Below are 20,484 nucleotides of genomic sequence, written 5' to 3' on the forward strand. Positions count from 1 at the left end.
TCATCAACAAGTTCAGGTATTTTATCAGTCATCACTGCAATCAGACCACATTATGAGTTTTTCTAGGCTGTCCTCATCTGGACAGCTTGCCTTACAAATTCCTGGTCCCAGTATATACTGATAGCATTGACAATTGTCCAGGGACCGTTCTATAGCATAGTCACCTTTGTACAACAAAGGCACTGTGGATTATTTCAGTCTCTGAGCTAGCCTGGAATTCAGTGTTTCAAGTCTGTAGAGTTCTCACCTCTGATCCTTTTCTTTCCACTCAGCAAGGACTTAGCAACTCAGCACCGATGTGTCACACTCCTCACCAAGAAAGGCTGCTTCACACACTCACTGTCTGTTTATCTTTATTTGACAAGTTTCAAAAACAATTTAATTGTCAAATGAAAGTTGTTTATAACAGTAAAAAGCAAACTCCAGTTGTTCTTTAGACAGTTAACTGCTTCCTTATAAATGCAAGAAAAAGATGGTCTGTACATTTATATAAAAACCAAGGGGAGGGAAGAAAAGTGTTTAAAAAAAAAAAAGAAGAGTTGTTTTTCTTATACACTAAAATAGCACTCTTTTTCACCTATATATGTGAGAAGAGATTAATGTTAAATGATGCTGTGAACTAAAAAGAAAAAAAAAATGACAATTTGAAAAAAGTCTATCAAGAAACTATGCCTCAGGATAAAATAAAAACAGGAAAAAATTAAAAATTGAATCAGAATCTTAGATACACATGTAGTTTGTCTAGTACAATAGTTCTGACCCATCCAAAGACTCACCACATGTTACCTAAACTGGGGCTACAAACATGTTGCCACAATGCCTGTTTTATGCAGAACTTTCTTTTTGTCTATTCCAGGCTAAATGTCATTTCCTATTGCAACCCCCTCTCTTGATTTCCTATTCCAAATAAGAAGTCTGAAAAATGTCTTGCTTTCATAGATCCAAAATCTCTATCTCTTCTGTCATGATAAATCCCAGCTAACAAAGAAAACTGATAGAAATGAAAATAAAGTCACACTGAAGGACAATTGAGTTTCTGGAAGGCTTGCCAGCTCAGTGAATCTGTTGCAGGGCTTTCGGGCAGCTTTGGCAGCCGAGAAAAGGGGGGCTGGATTTCCAGGCCACCAGAGCTATTTTCTCATAAAGTGTGAGAGGGTTCTGGAGACACAGTACAATTCTGAGTCAAAGCAACATTTTCCCCACTATCTCCCAGCACCACGAAGGATCCAAACTTAAAGTACAAGACTACTTCAGAAGCAAGAACGGTGGCATCTGTCTATGCGTCTTATACCTAGACTGCAATGGAAGATGCTGTGTATGCAGAGGTAATCCAATCCCCCAAAATAAAATAAAAGAAATGGGAAAGGGGAAGAAGAGAAAAAAAAACAGTAGGAGAAAAAAGCAATTGATCAGTAATTTCAGTGGCTGTCAACATGAGGTCACAAGAAAACCACATCCTTTCTGTAGACTGCAGGCCAGGAAGTTGTAGACCCCGGCAGTGTAGCAGGTAGAGTTCACTTCTAGTGTTTAGATGTACAAATCTTTACATATCCTGCAAAGTGAATCTACTCTTCCATGTGCCTGTCTCTTTCTTCCTCCACAAAAACTACAAAATACGTTTCTAAATCTAAACAAATTACTCAAGCTGACATGTGTAGCTTTTACCAGACCTACAGTAACCTGCTCCTTTAAGATCCTGATTTCCTGCTGCAAAATGAGCCATGCTCAGTCTTATTTGCAATCCTTGTCATATCCCTCTTTGTTTCCATCTCATTTTAAAGGTCACTCTGATGTGTAAATTGGTTACAAATAAACACTTCAGACAGAAAATTGCTACACATTAGGCTAGCTTGCAAAATTTTGTTCCCAAAGCCCAATAGAGTGTTTGATACTGAAATCAGAAGGAGGCATGTCCTAGATCTTCGGCTTTGCCAAAGTTTTAATATAACTTATCATAAGTTTGTTCTGTTCTGAAACGTTCTTTCTTAGTGTTTTCCTGTTTCTTAAACCATCCTTAGGAGGATGTGATGTTGGTACAACTTAACTAAGAGTTTCCACCAGTCAGTTGTTAGGAAAGTATCTTCAAGGCAGGGAGCATCCTTTACAGACCTCAGTTGACTCCAGTACTACACTTTGAGCTCTTCTGGTCCTCTCTTTTAACACTGAACTCTTTGAAAAGTGGTCAGCAACAAATTGTTTTAACAATGCAAGTTGGTAGGGGGAAGGCTGCAAAAGGGAGAAAAGTTTGTTATATGTGCACTAGTTCCTGGACACACAATGTGGGTGTACCTCAGCAGCACTGAAGGATACATGCCTTGCACACTGCAAGTGTCACGACCCTGTGACAGACTAGGAACTGAAACACCGTGCTCCTGCCCCGCTTTGCAGGACAGTTACACGTAGCACACCATCCCCGGAAAAGATCAGAGTTTCACAAATGGTTTCCCCTAATTCTGTGACAATTTCACACGAGACTGCAGTCAGAATATCACATGTCAAGCCAGCATAACACAAGGGCATTTTTGTGCAAATTGTGAGTCTGTTTTACAGCGTCGTTGTTTCTAACTGCTGGATCGTCTCTTAAGGCCGTGTCTGATGGCAACCTGGTGGCATTATCTCTTTGTGCATGTTTCTGCCAATGTAAGAAATTTGGGCTCCAAGTTGTTTAAAAAATCGAGTCCCTCTTCTTCCTGCTTTTCACTGCAGCAACCCACAGAGCCGGCGGGAGATCCCCTGCCTTCGTAGTTATAGGTGAGGATATAGTCTTGGGATGGGATGTGGTCTTCGTTCTGATTACACACATGCAATTTCTGTAAAGTCCAAAAAAGAGGATTGTATTATTTTTTTAAAACAACTTCAACATATGAACAGAAAATTTATTTTATTTACCTTTTATGTTTAATTTTTAACCAGTGTGTCCTCTAATGGAGTCCTACACACAAAAAATGCACATGATTGGTCTATATTACAGCCATATCATAAATCAATATAGTTTGCATTTTTAATAATTCATCAAAATAAAATAAGTCTATAAATGTTATATTGAAGTACATTTAAGTCATCATTAAATATTTATTCCCAAATGTTTTGTCTATAGTTGAGGTCAGTTCACAAAATGAAGACAATATGCCAAGTGGTTGGAATTTGTAGGCAGATACCAAATGGTCCTGGTTCAAAGTTACTTTAGGTCACTAACTTGTGGTACTTTAAGTCAACTTCTCCTCCAATATTACTTTATTTCGGGAAACTGATGATGGGAAGAGCAATGTGTGAAAGTATACTTCTTATGACCATTATTCGTAAGGGGATATTGTCCATGAATTAAACCTCTATTGTGTGCATCTATGAAGTACATAAAAAATACTGCATTCCAACGTAGCCAAAAGCTGGAGATACAGCTCCCAAGAAATCAATAAAATTAAAATTATCCATTTAATTCACAATGCTGAAACTATACCTGTGCTCTGAAGCCTCTTCTGCCTTTCGCCCAGTGCTATGTCCTGCTGTCATGTCTTCCTTACCCTCAGTACGATGTCTCACTGGTCTGTCTTCCAGTCTTCAAGGTTCCCTATGCCAAGCTGCACAGTCTTTTCCTAACCCTCAGCTCACGGCCACATGCTACCAGCTGTTTGAACTGTGACCTTGCTAATTTCTCCTCCCATTACCAGCTATGACACTGAAGGGCATTCCTAGGTGAGTGTCCAGAGCACCAGTAATTCTCATAATGTCACACGAATGCCATCTTCAACATAAAACAGGTAAACACTTGAGTGTCGCGATATATAAAAAAACAATAAGACTATGAGCACGCAGTGACTAAGAGCCTCTTCTAGACTATTACCCATGTTCTGCCCATAACGGAACTAACCTTGCCTGGTCCAAGATTTGCTAGAAGCACATCAGTTCCCTCTGATTCACACATGAATCACTGAGCAAGAATGTTTAAACAGGACCCCTACCTTGCCTAATATGCAAATCCCAAGTGAGATTTTGTTCACACACACACACACACACACACACACACACACACACACACATCAGTGGAATTAGAGACTTCTAGAATGAAACAAAGGCATTTGTATTTTAAAACTTTCCAAAACTGTTGATTTAGACTAATGCCCGCTTACTTAACCCTTCCTTCCATAGCGTTGCCTCTCTCTAGTTGAGATCCTTTATGTCTGTGTAGAGTATTGAAAACAATTTATATGATGGTGTGTTGTATATTTCAAAATTACTAAGAATAAATTTCAAATGTCCTCGTGAACTGGGTCATTTTGTTATTCTACGTTGCATACACAGGCGATCCCTCATCACACCCTATAAATATGTGAAAAACAACTCATCCCCTTAAAGGAGAAAGCAGGAAATTAAACTAAGTAAACAAATGAATGTATGGCTTAAGTAAAGCTGCATTCAGTAAAGTGTGCCAGGGTTTAACCTAGAGCTACATTCAGAGATTTATGTTTTCATAGCATCATATAAATTTGATTTTGGAAATGCATATTTGTGAGGAACTATAGACTTTTTTTCACATTCTTTTCTTATCAAAGGAGTTTATATGAGAGAGACACACACCTAACAATGGCCATTCAGGGGCAGATGTTAGAAACCTCTGGATCTTGTAAGGGTCTAGAAACTGAACTAATGTGACAGAGGAATCGAATGACTTAAAAATTAAAGATGTAACCAAGCCAAAGCATCTTTTAAATGACTTCCAAGAGAAGACACATAAAACACTGTGGTAGAGCAGCTTCTGGAATGTACTTTAATATCAGTGTCTGATTGTCCTCTCCTTCAGAGTTAAAGACCTAAGGAAGCCAACTTACTTCACCGAGCCGGGGCTTCGTGAAACTGTGCCACTCCGAGTATGCGTATCTGCAGTTGTCGGTCTCGATGTGTCCTCCCCTGCAGGAGTCCAGGGTGTGCTGATGCCCGGTCACACGGCAGGAGTCCAGGGTCTGGTGGCCTTTCATCATCTCGATGGTCTCCTGGCCACCATTCCTCATTCCCGACCCCATGGTGCCACAGAAGCCTTGGCTGGAGTTGTTGGCAGTGTGGGTGGTGAATCCGTTGGCAGAGCACTGCATTAAAACAAAATAAGACATCGGTCGGGGTCAAAGAATCTCACACACTGCAGAAAGCAATCAGACTGATTAGTGCTGCAAAAAAAAATTTACAGCAAAAGACTAAGATTGAATTAATGCTACCAAAAATGCAGAAACATTAGACCCGAAAAGTGAATTTGTTTTAGGAAGTCGGTAAGTGCTCTGGAACACTGGCCGACTGAAGACTTGCAATTTATAAGATTCCAACCCTTTAAGATATAAATTAGCTTCTCATAACTTCATAGGGATAAATTTTTAAACTATAGAGATAATAATCTACCAAAAAAATGACTTACCACTCTGTCATCCCCAGGTGCTTCGGTATTTGATATAATTAAGTTTTGCTGTGCTAAATCTTCAGGAAAATGTTTTCCTTTCCGGGAAGTAACAACCCCACATACTAAAGTTAGCAGTACCGCTAAATAAGAATAACAACAAGAAGAAATACACTGTAAAAAGATCATACTTCATTTACCAAACATACAATAAACCGATTCGTTATTACTTATTCCTTAGGCCAAAGAAGGAAAATAAGAACCTTAACTGTGGCTACCCTTGGATTATCCTGGTTTGAAAACTCACAGGCACAAATTGAAATGTGCCGTAATCACAGTGTATTTTGACAATATTTCTAATAGAAGAACTAAACACTTCATGTGAAAGTGTTTATTATCACAAGTTCAATTGTAGGTCTTAAAAATCACTAGTATTTATTTAAGTCAAATATTAATAGTATTTACTGATCTCCAAAGATCAGTTTGCCAACTGGAAAATAAAAAATAAGTAAATTTTTAAAAGCCCCTTTTTTCTTAGATCAGATTGCTTTCGATAAAGAAAAAAAATTAAGCAGATTTTGTATCTTATCTAGATTTCCATCCTACATCATAATAGAAGATTTAAGATAATACAATCACTCAACCAATAGTAATCAAAGCTATTTACAGTGGCCCAGACAAACCCCATGGTTACAATTCCAGCCCACCACATGTTTTTGTATGGAATGACCTAAGATTTCTAAGCCCTTGCATTGTTAAAAAAGAAAATAATTATTAATAATTCATGATATGAAAATTACAGCTTGGTCCTGGTCTACACAGCAAATTCTAGAACAGCCAGAGACAGTGTGACTTTGTCTCAAAAAAACAAAGCAACAACCAAACCAAACAAACAATCAGAAAAACAAGAATAAAGAATGCCCGGCATTCAGCATTTAGCCTGCAGATATGACAAGCTGAGACAATGCCGCTATGCCTCTCATTCAGAATTGCTCAGTGATGGCCCTGTTACAGATGTCTCAGACTTCAGACCTTCCAAAAGGCTCTGACAGACACACTGCCTGTCCTCTGAAGGACCGCGGTGCTTCCCCTCCCCTCACCTTCTGGCTTCATTTTTTGACCCTTCTCCCTTCAATCATTTCTGTCAAGACAGAGGTGTCTGAACACCATTGTTTGGCTTCCTCAGACCTAGTCTTATCATACAGTTTTGAAAACACATCTCCTTGGGTATGCCACGTGGCTGACTCCCAAATCATGTTGTGTAGAAATAACTTAGTGATCGAGCCATGTGTTGAAATGTGTGGCCAATGCTGATCACATGCACAGCAACATTGTCACTCTACTTTCTCCTCCCATCAAAAAAAAAAAAAAAAGCATTTTGGTGACTGTTGACTTTCTTTGAGTTGTTGTTGAGTGTCTTGATGTTTGTTTCAATGGGTTTTTGTTTATAATCTCTGTATTTTATTCTACAATGAATCCTACCTGGCACTGTTTTCTGAACTTCAGTAGGTGTTAAAGATATATGTGTTTTGTGGGGTTGGTGAAGAATGAGAAGAGTGTTAGAAACTTAGAATGTACTAGTCTAAGAATTTCACACAATTATGTCAGCTGTACCCCAAAAGACTAAGCTGTCTCTGTAAATAGAAAAAAGAAAGAAAGCAGAAGTAAGTAAATTAGAGACTTTTGAAACAATTCTGTCCAAGCATGCAACCTGTCTCAGAGAGGATTATGTTCTCTCATACAGCAACTATTCACGTAGAACTCAGCTGCCACAGAATACAGCGGTGACCTGCAAAAGTCTCTCACTGCTGATGGGTGCTTGTCTGTGTTCACTTCCCAAGATCCTTGTTGATACTCTGTCTATTTCTCACTGTATCTTCAAGTGAATGACAGTACTTACAAAACAGCAGGGCGATGCCCAGCAAGATGGCAAGGATGGCCCACTTCCCCAGGGTGACCCCCGCGCTCCTGGATCTGAGCAGACACTGGCTGGGATGAGTACAATCGCATAGGTTAACTTTCAGGATTTTGGTTGCAGATTGACCGGCTCTATCTTCTACAGTAACAGGAATGTTGTATACTTGAACATCCGCAGTTTTCTGATAGGACAGGCGGGCAGCAGTATCTTTGAAGAAAATAAAAAGGTTTTATTTTGATGGATTGATTTTTGTGTGGATATGTGTACACATACGTGTGCTTAAATATGGAGATTCCATAAGAACCTCAGATATCATTCCCCAGGAACTGACCACCTTAAGTTTTGGATCTCTCATTGCCTAGCACCTGAAGATTAAGCTAGCTGGCCACACCAGGCAATCCACCCAGCGATCCACCCGACTCCTGCCCGCCACCAGTACTAGAATGACAACAGGTCCTGCACTATCCTGAGGTTTTCATGTGGGTTTTAGGACTGTTCAGGTCTTCATGCTTCCACAGACAGCACTTTACCGACTGAGCTCTCCCTAGTCCATAATGCTATTTATAATGCCTGGTTATTATTACTTCTTCTGAGGCTATTCCGAGACTCTTGCTAGGAAAAGCAAGCAAGCAAACAAACAAACAAACAAAACGACCGAATTCAAAAACTGCAAAGGGGGGGGGGGGGAGTTGCCTTTGATGCCTTTAACCCTTTCCAGAAAGTCACATTTCTTTAGACATGGTTCCCCTTGTAATTCTCTGAAAGAAAGTCTTAAAAAATAAATTTGAATCCAGGTAAGGAACGTACACCTGAGATCCTAGTACTTGAGACTAAGGGGAAGCTGTAGAACAGTGAATTTGGAGCTAGCCTGAGCTACTTAATGAGACCTTATTTCAAAAGGCCAAAATAATAATAATAGTAATAAACAGTACTAATCTGGTATTGAAATGACCTAGTATCATTCTAACAATATTTTATTTCCCGTGATCTATAACAGAATAAGAATTAGCTCTTAATGTCAAGGCCATTTTTTTCTATAATTCCAGCTCATATGCTGTTAAAGAATCAATACTTGCAGACACACAGAGAATGTTACCAGTTTTTATGCTCTATGGTGTAGGGCGAATTGCCCTAATTGCTTCCCGAATTGTTGATTGGCTAAATAAAGATGGCAAAAGCTAATTCCTGGGTGAAAGAGAAGGTGGGATTTCTGGGCATGACAGGAAGAGAAAGAAGGAGAGAACTGGGAGTCAGACCAAGCAGCAGGTGGATGAGAGACAGCAAACATGTAGGTTTCTCATAGCACTGACAGACTGTGCCCTCCGCAGTTCTGCCTGGAGATGCCAAGAAGGATGGGGCAAGATATTCTTTGCCCAGCCTTTGAGTTATCTGGTGAGTTTTAAAATATAAAAGTTTCCAGTGTTTTTGGTTCTCAGGGGTAAAGGGAGTCGGATGAAACCATTAGGACAGGGGCAACCAGCAAATGGAGATCAGCCATGGGGGTGGATGGCCAGTGTAATACAAGTGTGCGTTCTCAGGAGGAGCAGATGGAAGTGGGGCCAGCGGCAGTGTGATCTTGGAGCTAAGTCGTGAGGGACTGCGGCACTAGACAAGGAAACCAGACAAGGGGATGCGTGCTTTTTAAAGATACATGCAGCACTATGCCATTTACTTTTTACTTTAACCCTCTGCAAAAGACAATGTTTCAGAAAGCATAGTACTTCCTGTATGAGGAATGCCTTGCATGTAGACATAATCTACATACAATATCTACATGTAGACATAATCTGCATGTAGAACTAATGATACTACTTCTCAATACACAAAAAAATGACCATTTACATCAGAAAACTTTGGTTTTTTTAATCAGCTATGATAATCAACTGTCTACAATTGTCTTGGTAGCTTATTTGAATGATGTTAATATCAATTAATCAAAGTTCTACAGACTTCCTTGGGTTTTAATACTAGAACTAATAAGATGTCATGGCACCATAGAATACAGCCCAAAAAGGTCCTGGAAGTCTGTTAGAACTGTTGGGGTTTGGCTAGACCTTGCACCTGAAAGCTTGCTAGAAAATTATGCATGGTTCTTGGATTATACTGGAGCACTTAGCAACACCAGTATCTAAGAAAAGATTATGCAAATCACTGACCTTTTTCAAGACAACTGAACAAGCTAAAGCCATGCCATATCCTTGTAATAGTTCAACAAGCTTGGATTTTCCTTATTATTCAGCCTGGCCCTCTCCCAGTTATCTTCTGACACTACTGTCATCTATATAAGACATACATCCAGATGCAACATGGCCTCCTTTCCACAGTCCCAGTGCATACATCACTGTCACCTACAGTACAGACATCAGTCTCCTCAGCTTAGGACATAGTCCTCACCACCTAACTTCACCCTTCCTTATACCCAAGTACTCAGCACTCCTAAGAAAACCTTCAAACTCTGATGATACCCAATCACTGTGGGCCTACTGTGATCTTTTCACTTAATAAATATTCTTTCATCAAAGCATTGATGATGAAATAACTTTTTAAGTAGTTATTGTGTGCCATGTACTGGGTTCAGTGCTGACAGTGAAAGGACAGCTAGAAAACCTCAGTCAGACAAGGTGTGAGGCTAAGCATCTGGGCTGAGGTGCTGCCTGTCTGTCTCATCCCTATGCAGATATCCAGGGTGTGCAGCTTTGACCAGTTGTAAACAACACATATATTTCATGTTAGCACGAAACTAAGACACAGTGGAGGTAATTTTTTTTGGCAGAAAGGACAGCATTCATAAAATTTTGTAGAATGAAAGAACATGGTATTAAGAGCTGGGGAGATAGCTCTGTTGTTGAAAACATTGTTCTTCCTGAGGACCAGGGTTCAGTTCCCAACACCCATATTTGACAATTCATAACTGCCTTTAATTTCAGTTCTGGGGAATATGACACCCTCTACTAGCATCTATGAACATGCACATACACATACACACAGGCAAACAGACATTTACAGAGAGATGCATAAACATGCACATACACTTACACACACATACACACAAATGCATGCATTTGAAAATAGCTAATTTAACATCCTAAACTTTTGCATCATACTTTGTGGAAATTAATATGTAAACCCTCCAATGGTTTTGCTGTTTAGATCACATAAATCGTTATCTTGCTGGAATACCATTAACTTGGCTGAGGGTCCAGATTCTGTTGACTTCTGGAGAAGGGCTTGCCAAGGTGAAGTGAAAGGGAGGGCCATGAACAGGTTCATCAGGATCCACAGCTGAAATGTCTGTATACCCCATCTTTGGCTTGCAGATGACAATATATTCTTGACTTATCTCTGGTGCGTTGTCATTCACATCCTCAATGTTCACTGCAAGTGTCCCTGTGCATGATTTACCCTCTGAGAAGGGAAAGACACAAGGCTCAGTGCTGGTCTCAGATTCTTGTTTTAGAGTCTCCCCAAAGCAAAAAAGTCTTAATCTCTATTTCTATATACACATAACTACATAATTTTAAATCTAGATCCTACACATGAAAGAAAGTATGTGGTATTTGTCTTTCTGAATCTAGCTTTTATCTCTCAATGTAATTAACTCCATTTGTGCACATTTCCTGCAAATGTCACTATTTATTTTTCTTTACAGAGACATGAAATCCCATTATGTATAGGTAGCATGGTTTCTTTATCCATGATGGCCACCTAAGCTAGTTCCTTTTCCCAGCTTTTGTGACTACAGCAGCATGTCACATGGAGGTACAGGTTGCTGAGTGGTACAGATAGAATCAATATTTCCTGAAAATCAATATTTCCTGATCTTTGGTTATTAGATGAATGGGAAATAAGAATATAAATGAGTAAAAGCTAAAGGTTGTCTAAGATGGTTGCTGTTAATGATAATATCAGATACAAGTTTCAATAAGCCCTTTGCTAGAATTACTATAAATTGTAGAAATAAATGCTAAATTTAATGTTCTCTTTCCTTGTGCTAATGGATGTTAATGAGTCATAATGAAGTGGTTATAGAAATATTCTACCCCAAAATTGGATTCAAACCCATAGGGAGGTTTTAACATATTACATAAATGCTTCAAAACCAAAGATTCTAATTCAATGAGTATAAGGTTATATAATACATTGAGATTATTGTAACTTAAAATAAAGACTGGGGAAAGAAAATTTACTTTAAAAACTAGAATTCAAGTTCAGAAGGATTTGATAATCAGCTCAATGAGTAAAAAAAAGATGGGGATACTAACCTACTCACAAAACCTCCCACCTAAAACTTTTCCTGCCTACAAGATGGGCAGGAATAAAAGTGAAGCAGAAATTGAGGGAACGACCAACCAATGACGGACCCAGCTTGAGACTCATCCCATGAGATAGAGTCAACCCTTGACACTATTTGGTATTCTGATTTACTTGCAGACAGGAGCCTAACATAACTGTCCTCTGACAGGATTTACTCAGCAGCTGATAAAGACAGATGCAGAGACCACAGCCAAATATTAGGCAGAACTCTGGGAAGAGAAGGAGACAATACTGAAGGAGCCAGAGGTGTCAAAGACACCACAAGAAAGTCACTGAAATGAACTGCCCTGGGCTCACAGAAGCTCACCGAAGCTGAACAACCAACCAAAGAGCATTTATGGAACAGATCTAGTCCCTCTACATATATGTTACAGATGTGCAGCTTGGTCTTGATGTGGGACACCTAACAATTCTTATCTGCCTTTGGGTCCTTTTCCCCTAAGTGTGCTGCAGTGTTTTGCCTAGTTCCACTGCAACTTGATATACCAAGACAGGTTTATATCCTGGGGAAGCCACCCCTTCTCTGAGGAAAGGAGAAATGATGGGGTGGAGGGGAAGTCAGAGGTAGGGACAAGGAGGAGATGAGGGAGGGGAAGCTGTGATCACCATGTAAGGTAAAATAAGTAAAAATTAATTAAGTAAAAGTTAATTAATTAATATAAATTAATTTCATGGTTGAAAATTCATTAATGGGGGGAGCCGCCACATAAAGGACACAAAGATTTATGAAGAGTATGAGGAGAACAGTGCATCTAGTCTCGTGGTTAAGTTTGATCATTGTCCTGTACCACAAAGCTATGCATGAACTAAGTTTCTGTAGATAGAATATAAAGATAAAAAGGAGATGTGCTATTTAGCTGGACATGAAGGCTCACACTTATAAACCCAACACAGGGAAAGCTAAGACAGGAGAATTGCCACAACTTGAAGACCAGCCTGAGTTATAGAGTGGGCTTGAGTCATCTTGGGCTGCAGAATAACACTCTGTATCAACAACAAAAACCCTGTAGCACTCAGTATGCTGAGGCAGTGGGGTCAGGAATGATAAAGTTCATCCTTAGCTATATAGTAAATGTAAAAGCAGCTTTAGCTTTACAAACAAAACAAAGCAATAAGACAAAACAAACAAAACCAGAAATAATTGGTATCTTCTCACCAAAATCATCTCCTCAGACAACAAAAGAGATACTAATCTTGAGATCATTTTCAAGAATTGTGTATATTTACCATAATACGAATTTGCCATAAAAATAATTACAATTTATTCTTCCATTCTATTATAACATACAAAATTAATACTTTATACTAATTACCTTGGTCAATTGCCATGACTGTAATATTGTATAAGTCATTTCTTGGAGCCATGATTTCTCTGTCTAGGGTTTTTGAGATGGTGAGTAACCCCGAAATTTCATCAATGCTGACCCAGTCTTTAGGATCCTGCAATTTTTTGTACCTATTAATAAAATGAAAATTTATAAGTCTTCGGTGTCATAACACACCTCAAATCAAGTTACCTGCTTCAATCATGACAACCGCACTAGCACATGACTGCAGAGATTTGTGTACCTTAAACCATTGCTATTCTTGGTTTCAGGGTCAAAGGCCTTGTAGCCGTTGATCTTAGACCCAACTGCCGAGTTCTCTTTGATCCGCACATACTGCTCAGGGGGCTTGCATTCTGGCCCCTCATTCTGATCCCTCACATGGACTGTAACCATGGCCCGATTCATGGTGGGTATTCGGCTTGCAACATCTCTAATGAATGGAGCTTCATTGTTCACCCCAATCTCTAGGGTCACTTGACGATTTTCTTCATAGTCCAGTGGCTTTAAAATAGAGAACATACATGTCAGCTCATGACACAGTACATTTCTCAGTTCAAGTAACCAGTCCCATGAATCAGTATGAACAGGACTGCATAATAAATTCACACTCACACTTCATTAACAATGACTTCCCTCCCTTGCTGGAGCTGAGATCCTGTGCAAACCAACTTTGGCCAGGGCTCACCTCCAAAATCTCCAAAGATAGCTTTACATAGCTGTGGCAAAGAAATCTCTTAACTAGTTTTTGGTTTGTTCAGTTTCATCCTTTTAAGGAAAATTATTCTGAATTTGGGAATATTATAGAATTATGTCAGTGTCTAATAGACTGGGTTTAAGGGTCTAACTCTGGTATTTGAGAAATGTTGTAAAGTTGGATGTTTCTAGAAGGTGAAAAGATTTTATTTACTTTCAGACTCGTGGGTATTGTAAATGTCTGTTTGTTGTGTTTGTGGGGCTTTGAGAATCTGCTTGGTTTGGTTTTTGTTGCAGTCATTTGTGTATTTTCATATTTGTGCAATTAAAACTGATTCTTACTGTGCAAAACTCACTGTATCATCCAAGTTGGCTTAAATCTAGGATGATCCTCCTTTCTCAGCCTTGCGAGTGTTGGGATTACTGGAGTGTACTTACTCGGCTCCCAAATATCTGTTTTACGTATCCTTTTATGAGACATCTAAGTGAGCCATCTATAGTCTGTGTTTCCTCTAAACAAAATCTACCAAGGATCTCATTTCTCCTTAGGAATCCATTTTGTTTTTTGATGATTCCTTCCTGAATTATGTAATGCTGCCTTCTGTTACACAAAGTATATTCTTGGCAATTTAAAAATGGCACTTTGGCATTGTCTGTCATTTACCACATGGACTTCTCACAACTGAAATCCAGAAGACTATCAACTTGATGAACTCCATGGTGGTCACTGCTGACATACAACACTGCTTTAAGCAGTGAGTATAAATTCACTAGATCCACACACCCATATGCACAGCAATGCCTATTCTTACCTCATTCTACGCAAGCAGCAGTGCAGAAAAGAGAAAGAGAAAGTCTCTAAAGTCAAAAGGTTTCATTTGGGCAAGAGTTTGAAGATAGATATCATGGCCTCAAACCATTTCTTTAATGGGCACATTTTAATCTCTACACATCATTAAATCAATTAATTTGGCTCATAAGCTTCCAGAAACATTTAAATGCCATAGTTATAAGTAATTTTTTTAAACAAAACAATCTAGAAAAATCCATAAAGCATTATTTTCTGCTCTACTGTGAAGGTAATCACAGGATGTTTTCTCTGGTCATATTTATACATATCAAAACAGTCACTGGCTGAATTTTGAACAAAATCCAAAAAGATATATGAGGGATTAGAGAGATGTCTCAGGGGTAAGCAGTGCTTGCTTCTGTCCCAGAGGATCAGAATTTTGCTCCTAGAATCCTTGTTAGTCAGTTCACATATAGCTGCCTATAACTGTAGAGGGGATTTGACAGCCTCTTCTAGCTTCCAAGGGCACTGCATACATTAAAATATACATACATACATACATACATACATACATACCTGTATAATTTATACATGTAATTTAAAAATAAGTGATAAATAAAAATATTTTATACTGTCCTCACACCCAAATATTAATGGGTTAATTACCTCTAAAAAGTAAAAATGTTGGCTAAATCTTAAAACCTATGGCACTCATATGAAGCTATTCTTATTACTATTCCAGAATTAGGAAGCAAGGAGCAAGAATATGAAGATCCGTTTGTTAGATGCTACTGAGGACCATCTCACGAAGCAGCCACACAGAGACTCAGACAATACTGAACAATGAGGAGGTCAGGAGTGCTTCCAGATAACTCTGAAGGCTCTCACTGAGTTCAGCTGCATGATCCAGGGCAGCTTCCTAAAACCTCATAGCATCTTCCTACCAGTTCTCTAGGCACAGTCAATGTTGCAAAGAATGCAAGTTCTCTCTATACTAAGTTATAAATTTCTTTCATTAATTTAAAAAATTAGCCAATATATCTCACATCTGCATGGAAGTTTTAACAATTTTCATAAAAATCCTAGAGAGAGACTCTAGGTCCTTCTATGTAAAAATGGCAAAGAGCTGTACTTTTTCCATTAGCACCAAGACAAATTGGCAAGTTCTAGACATCTAAGAGAAATAGACCCAAGTAATTTTTGACTCAGTCTGGAGATTATTCAATTCTTCCATGCATAAAGGAAGAACTAAAAGACACTCTTCTCTAGGACATAGTCCTGACTAACAATGAAGAACCAAGCTATTAGAAATGAAGGATTCCGTTAGAGTAATCAAACTCACCTACCTCGTTCTACTTTTTTATTTTGAGTAGGAGTAAATACATATGTGTATGTGTGCTTAATATGTACCTAATACACAGTAATCTTTGATCACACAATAGATTATAATCACTGTTTTCCATTCCCTAATTCCCCCCAGATCCTCCCTACCTCCCCACCTGTATGACTCCATGTCTTTTTTCTTTAGAAAATGAACATCCAAACAAACATATCAGAATCAAACAAAGAAACAAACAAAAACTCAACATCTTTAACTTTTAATAAAGGCTACTCTTGTGAGACATTGTCTAGGTGAATTTCAAATGCTATGCTTAGTGCATTTAATTTATGAAAGAAAGACCACTTATTATGAGTTTAAAAGGTACCTAAGAATAGAGATACACAAGATGAATTCTTTCCTAGAAAGATTCACCTTTCAGGATGAGTGTCAACTGTTGTAAGAATGCGTGATAGATTTAATTTTCTAAGATTTTGTGAATATATATCCTATATTCATATATATATATATATGATAGAATGCAACATGGCAGATACAAATTACATTGATTAAAAAATGTTAGAATAAATGTTAATTAAAAAACAAGCTGCTTTAGAATGTGAATCCAGAAAAGTAGAACCTAATAAAAATTCCAGTAAGAAAAGAACTTTTCATGTCAATGAAAATATACTTTATCAAGCCAGATACGTCAATTTTAAAAGAACATGGCCATATGCCATGACACTGGAAGAGCAGTGTGTGATAGGAAAGGCATTGCATCAGTGGTAAGCACTCTGGCTGAAAGGCCGGGGCTTCCTGTCCTGGGAAGGAAGGATAGACATTCAGCTGCAGCTCCATCCTAGCACAAGCAACAGCATGTTACTTCTCTTTGAGTTGCTCTTCTTATTTAAAAAAACTGGAAGTGAAGTTAGAAGTAACCATCTGGATTTCCAAGACAGATAATTGCTTTTGGCCCTTCAGGAACTGATTTTTCTCGATCACCATTAATCTGCTTATTACTATCATAATTTATTATGATCACTATAAGTTAGGGGTTATTAATACTTTATCCTAAAGGAAAGAAGCATCTCAGGTTAAGTTATATACAATCTCTTCCATTGCCTGCCATATACAATATGCACAGCTCATAACTACTGATTAATTTTAAATAATAAATGTACTCACTATCTGTATGAATATAGATATGTTATGTATGTGTATATAACAGTTCATACCTAATGATTATTTTAAATACTAAATGTATATACTATATGTGGGAATATAAAATATGTTAAATGCAAAACTATTAATTTGCATGCATAATTAAAACATAAGTGAAATTGACATGTTATAGACAATGGAAATAAATATGTTTCAAGGTATGCTGGGGAGAAGATTGTATTAGTCTATGTATCTGAAATTCAGTGAAAGTGAGCCAGTGAAGCAGGAACATGCTGAAAAAGGTGTCTGGGACTGAGATTGCACATCTGACTACCCACATTTGGACAGAACTTTCTAGGCCTTGACATCCAGTCTCTTAGAGCTCTCACATAAGAAAGCAACTAAAACCGGTAAGGGTTACTACTATATTCTCATTAATAGGTAAGTGGCTCTTACTCAGTGAGGAGACATACGACCTGCCCATAAGACACTATTATCTTTTTATTCTAGGATGGAAATATAAAAGCAAATGTTCTTATCAAGTGAAGACCTCCCTGCCCTTAACACTTGAGACCAAGAATATAGCATACAGTCAAATAGCCATATGAACAACAAAAATATCTCTATTCAGAGATATCTTATACAATGCTGTATCCACCCTAGGTACTGTCTGTTAGGGATAAAATTCAAACAGGTATGTCACCAACAGAGAACAAGAAACATTTACATTGGGAAAAGCCCCTGGAGAAGTTAAGTCTCAAATGGACACAGCAGCATTAAAATATGTATCTCTTGTAAGCATAGACCCCGGCTCAGGAATGTAGGCTGCAAAGACAGTTACTTGTGCAGAATCATACTAAGAATTTAAATAGAGTTCACTAAGTTTGGGAGGGACATCACTGGAGATACAGAGATCATCATGGCTTACCGGTATTCTGTCGTACACTAGGAGACAAGAAAGACAGCAGCCATGCGCCTGTTCTCTTTCTTACTGGCTACTATAGAATTCCGAAGAAGCTATCAAGCTGATGAAGCCACTATGTGGCATGTAGTTCTCACTCATTATTCATTTACCTTTGCGACACACAGAACACCCTCATTTGTTGCTGGGTCTGTTGTGATTTTGAACCACCCATTTTCATTTCCTTTTAAGATGGTGAAATTCGCCTTCCAGTTGACACTGTTAATCATGTCCTTATCATCTACGGGTATACGCAAGATTTCGACATTATATGTGTTTTCCTCCACAGATGTTTCATACTGGAAGAAAAAGAAAGTCACTTAAAAATTCAACTTAAAAAAACGTAATAGAAACCTTTTCACAAAGTAAAATGTTTCTTAATTTCCAAAAGAGCCTGTTTTCATAGGTTTTACATACATTACCTAAAGGCATGATCACAGATAGTCTTTTTTCATGAGAATTTAAGATAAAAAATATTTTCTATAAATGTAGACTAATGTTATTACCCTTCAACAAGAGGTAAATCACATAAATACTAAAATCAGGAAACAAAGTCTATGTGTAGGTGTGTATACTATATATTTGAACTGCAGTCTTATTCATAAATGAGTATATGCCTCAAAGTATACCAAAACATTTGGAAGCCCAAATTAATAAGTAGAAATATCCAAAACAAAGATAGATTTGGGTTTTCTATACTTACAGAGTTTTGTCTGAATGTGGGTGCATTGTCATTGGAGTCCTGCACTGTTATCATACAAGTTGATGTACTGATTAGTCCAAAAAACTGGCCATTCATGTCCTGGACCTTCACTATCAGCTTGTACTTGTCTACAACCTGAAAGTAAAACAATGATTTAATTTACTCAGACACTTGTTTAGATTCATAAATGAAACCTGGTTTTTACATTCCTTTTCTTGTATTGATTTGATTTATATATTCAGGTATGCTCTTAAAATTTTGTAGGGAATGGTAATTTGGAGAAGAAATACTGAGAATGTAGACATGTCTTAACAGAAAACAGGAAAGGCAGAGATGGACTACAAAGTAATGACATTTAAGTTTTATAATACTCTTGACGAAATGGAAGCATTGTCTAGATTAGTGGTTCTCAACCTTCTTAAGGTTGTGACTCTTTAATATGGCTCATCATGTTGTGGTGACTCCCAAAAATTAAATTATTTTCATTGCTACTTCATAACTGTAATTTTGCTACTGTTATAAGTTGTTATATAAATAATTTTGGAGATCGAGGTATGTCAATGGGGTTACAACCCACAGGTTGAGAACCACTGGTCAAGAATAAGCAAAGCTGGCATCATGGTTAACAGGTTGTGAGCCCCTACACTAGACAAGTGATTCAAGCCTAAGGAGCAGAAACAAAAGAAAGAGAAATGGAGATGAAATGTACTTGGGAATGAGAGTAGGGTAGGACTTGATAACCAACTATCCACTTAAGAAAGTAAGATATGGTTGAATATGATATGCAGGGACAATTTACAGGCAGGTAGACCAGGCTATCATAGGAAGTCCAGAATGAGACAGCTCTCTAATGGCAGCAATGTTACAGAGGAAGGCAAGAAAGACTGAGAGACTGAGTTTTGTTCTGCACACAATAGAATTGTATTTGCCTAATGAAAGTCTAATAAACAAGAACGTGCAGCACCACAGGTGGTTAGAATCATGCAGAAGATGGCATGATGAGCCGACCTGAGACATAATGTGTGACATCCTTTTCCAGCCTAGGGGAAAGAAGACAGCTAAACAGAGAGGATTTTAAAAGGAAACTGAAGAAGCATGATGAGAATCATAAATCCAATGTAAAAAAAAAAAGTCTTTAATATATGCCAGGCATACAGACAAGATGGGTACTGATGTTGGCCAAGGTAATAGTGGCCAGAGGGCGAAGAAATCAATCCAATGTGCACTATCATTATTGTTCCCTTTCTTTTGTTTTACTCTTCTTAAACTGCCCCTGCTGTTGGTTATTGTCATTTCTGGAGTCTTCCTCTCATTCTTCATTCTTCTGTTCACATGTGCTCCCTTTTGCACTGGTATCACCATCCTCACTCCAACGGGCTCCTGCTTAGTCAAGACCCTGGCACCCTGTACTCTCTGTCTGACTTCAATAGTTCACCATTTCCTCTACTCACTCCTGTCTTTACTCCTTCTGCTGCTCTGCACAGAGTATCTGTTCACACCAAGTCCCATTCCATGTTTGTTTTCAGCCTGAAGTCAGATAAGGTGTGAACCTTTAAAAGTGTAATAATCTCTGGGTGGTCATGGCACAAGCCTTTAATCCCAGCACTCAGGAGTAAGAGGCAGGCAGATTTCTGAGTTCAAGACAGCCTGGGTCTACAGAGTGAGTTCCAGAACAGCCAGGTTTCACACAGAAACACTTGTCTTACAAAACAACAAAATCAAAAGAAATGTAAAAACAAAAAAAAAAAAAAAAAAAGGAAAAGAAGGGAGGGAGGAAGGGAAAAAAGGAGGGAGGGAAGAAGGTAGGAAGGAAGGAAGGAAGGAAGGAAGGAAGGAAGGAAGGAAGGAAGGAAGGAAGGAAGGAAAGAAGGAAGGAAGGGAAAAATCACATCTAGTAATCCTTAATTATTTCACATTT

The 20,484-nt window shown here is 38.3% G+C and overlaps 1 protein-coding gene across 2 annotated transcripts in view; it reads right to left on the minus strand.

The window, feature by feature from the left end:
- Positions 1–2,612: 2,612 nt before the first annotated feature.
- DSC3 (desmocollin 3) overlaps positions 2,613–20,484 on the minus strand; it is a gene marked incomplete at both ends in the record, with an annotated part of 38,148 nt that continues 20,276 nt past the window's right edge. Inside the window, 9 exons of one of the 2 annotated variants that reach the window (XM_080920496.1) lie at positions 2,613–2,810; positions 4,827–5,081; positions 5,402–5,523; positions 7,281–7,505; positions 10,479–10,703; positions 12,926–13,068; positions 13,182–13,441; positions 17,977–18,162; positions 18,567–18,701. In XM_080920496.1, coding sequence (XP_080776622.1) covers positions 2,613–2,810; positions 4,827–5,081; positions 5,402–5,523; positions 7,281–7,505; positions 10,479–10,703; positions 12,926–13,068; positions 13,182–13,441; positions 17,977–18,162; positions 18,567–18,701 — 1,749 coding nt within the window. Of the gene's footprint in view, positions 2,811–2,905; positions 2,933–4,826; positions 5,082–5,401; positions 5,524–7,280; positions 7,506–10,478; positions 10,704–12,925; positions 13,069–13,181; positions 13,442–17,976; positions 18,163–18,566; positions 18,702–20,484 lie in introns of those variants that run through there. The other variant, XM_080920497.1, reaches the window with a different exon arrangement.

The sequence above is a fragment of the Micromys minutus genome (genome assembly GCF_963924665.1).
Source record: "Micromys minutus genome assembly, chromosome: 8".
NCBI lineage: Eukaryota > Metazoa > Chordata > Mammalia > Rodentia > Muridae > Micromys > Micromys minutus.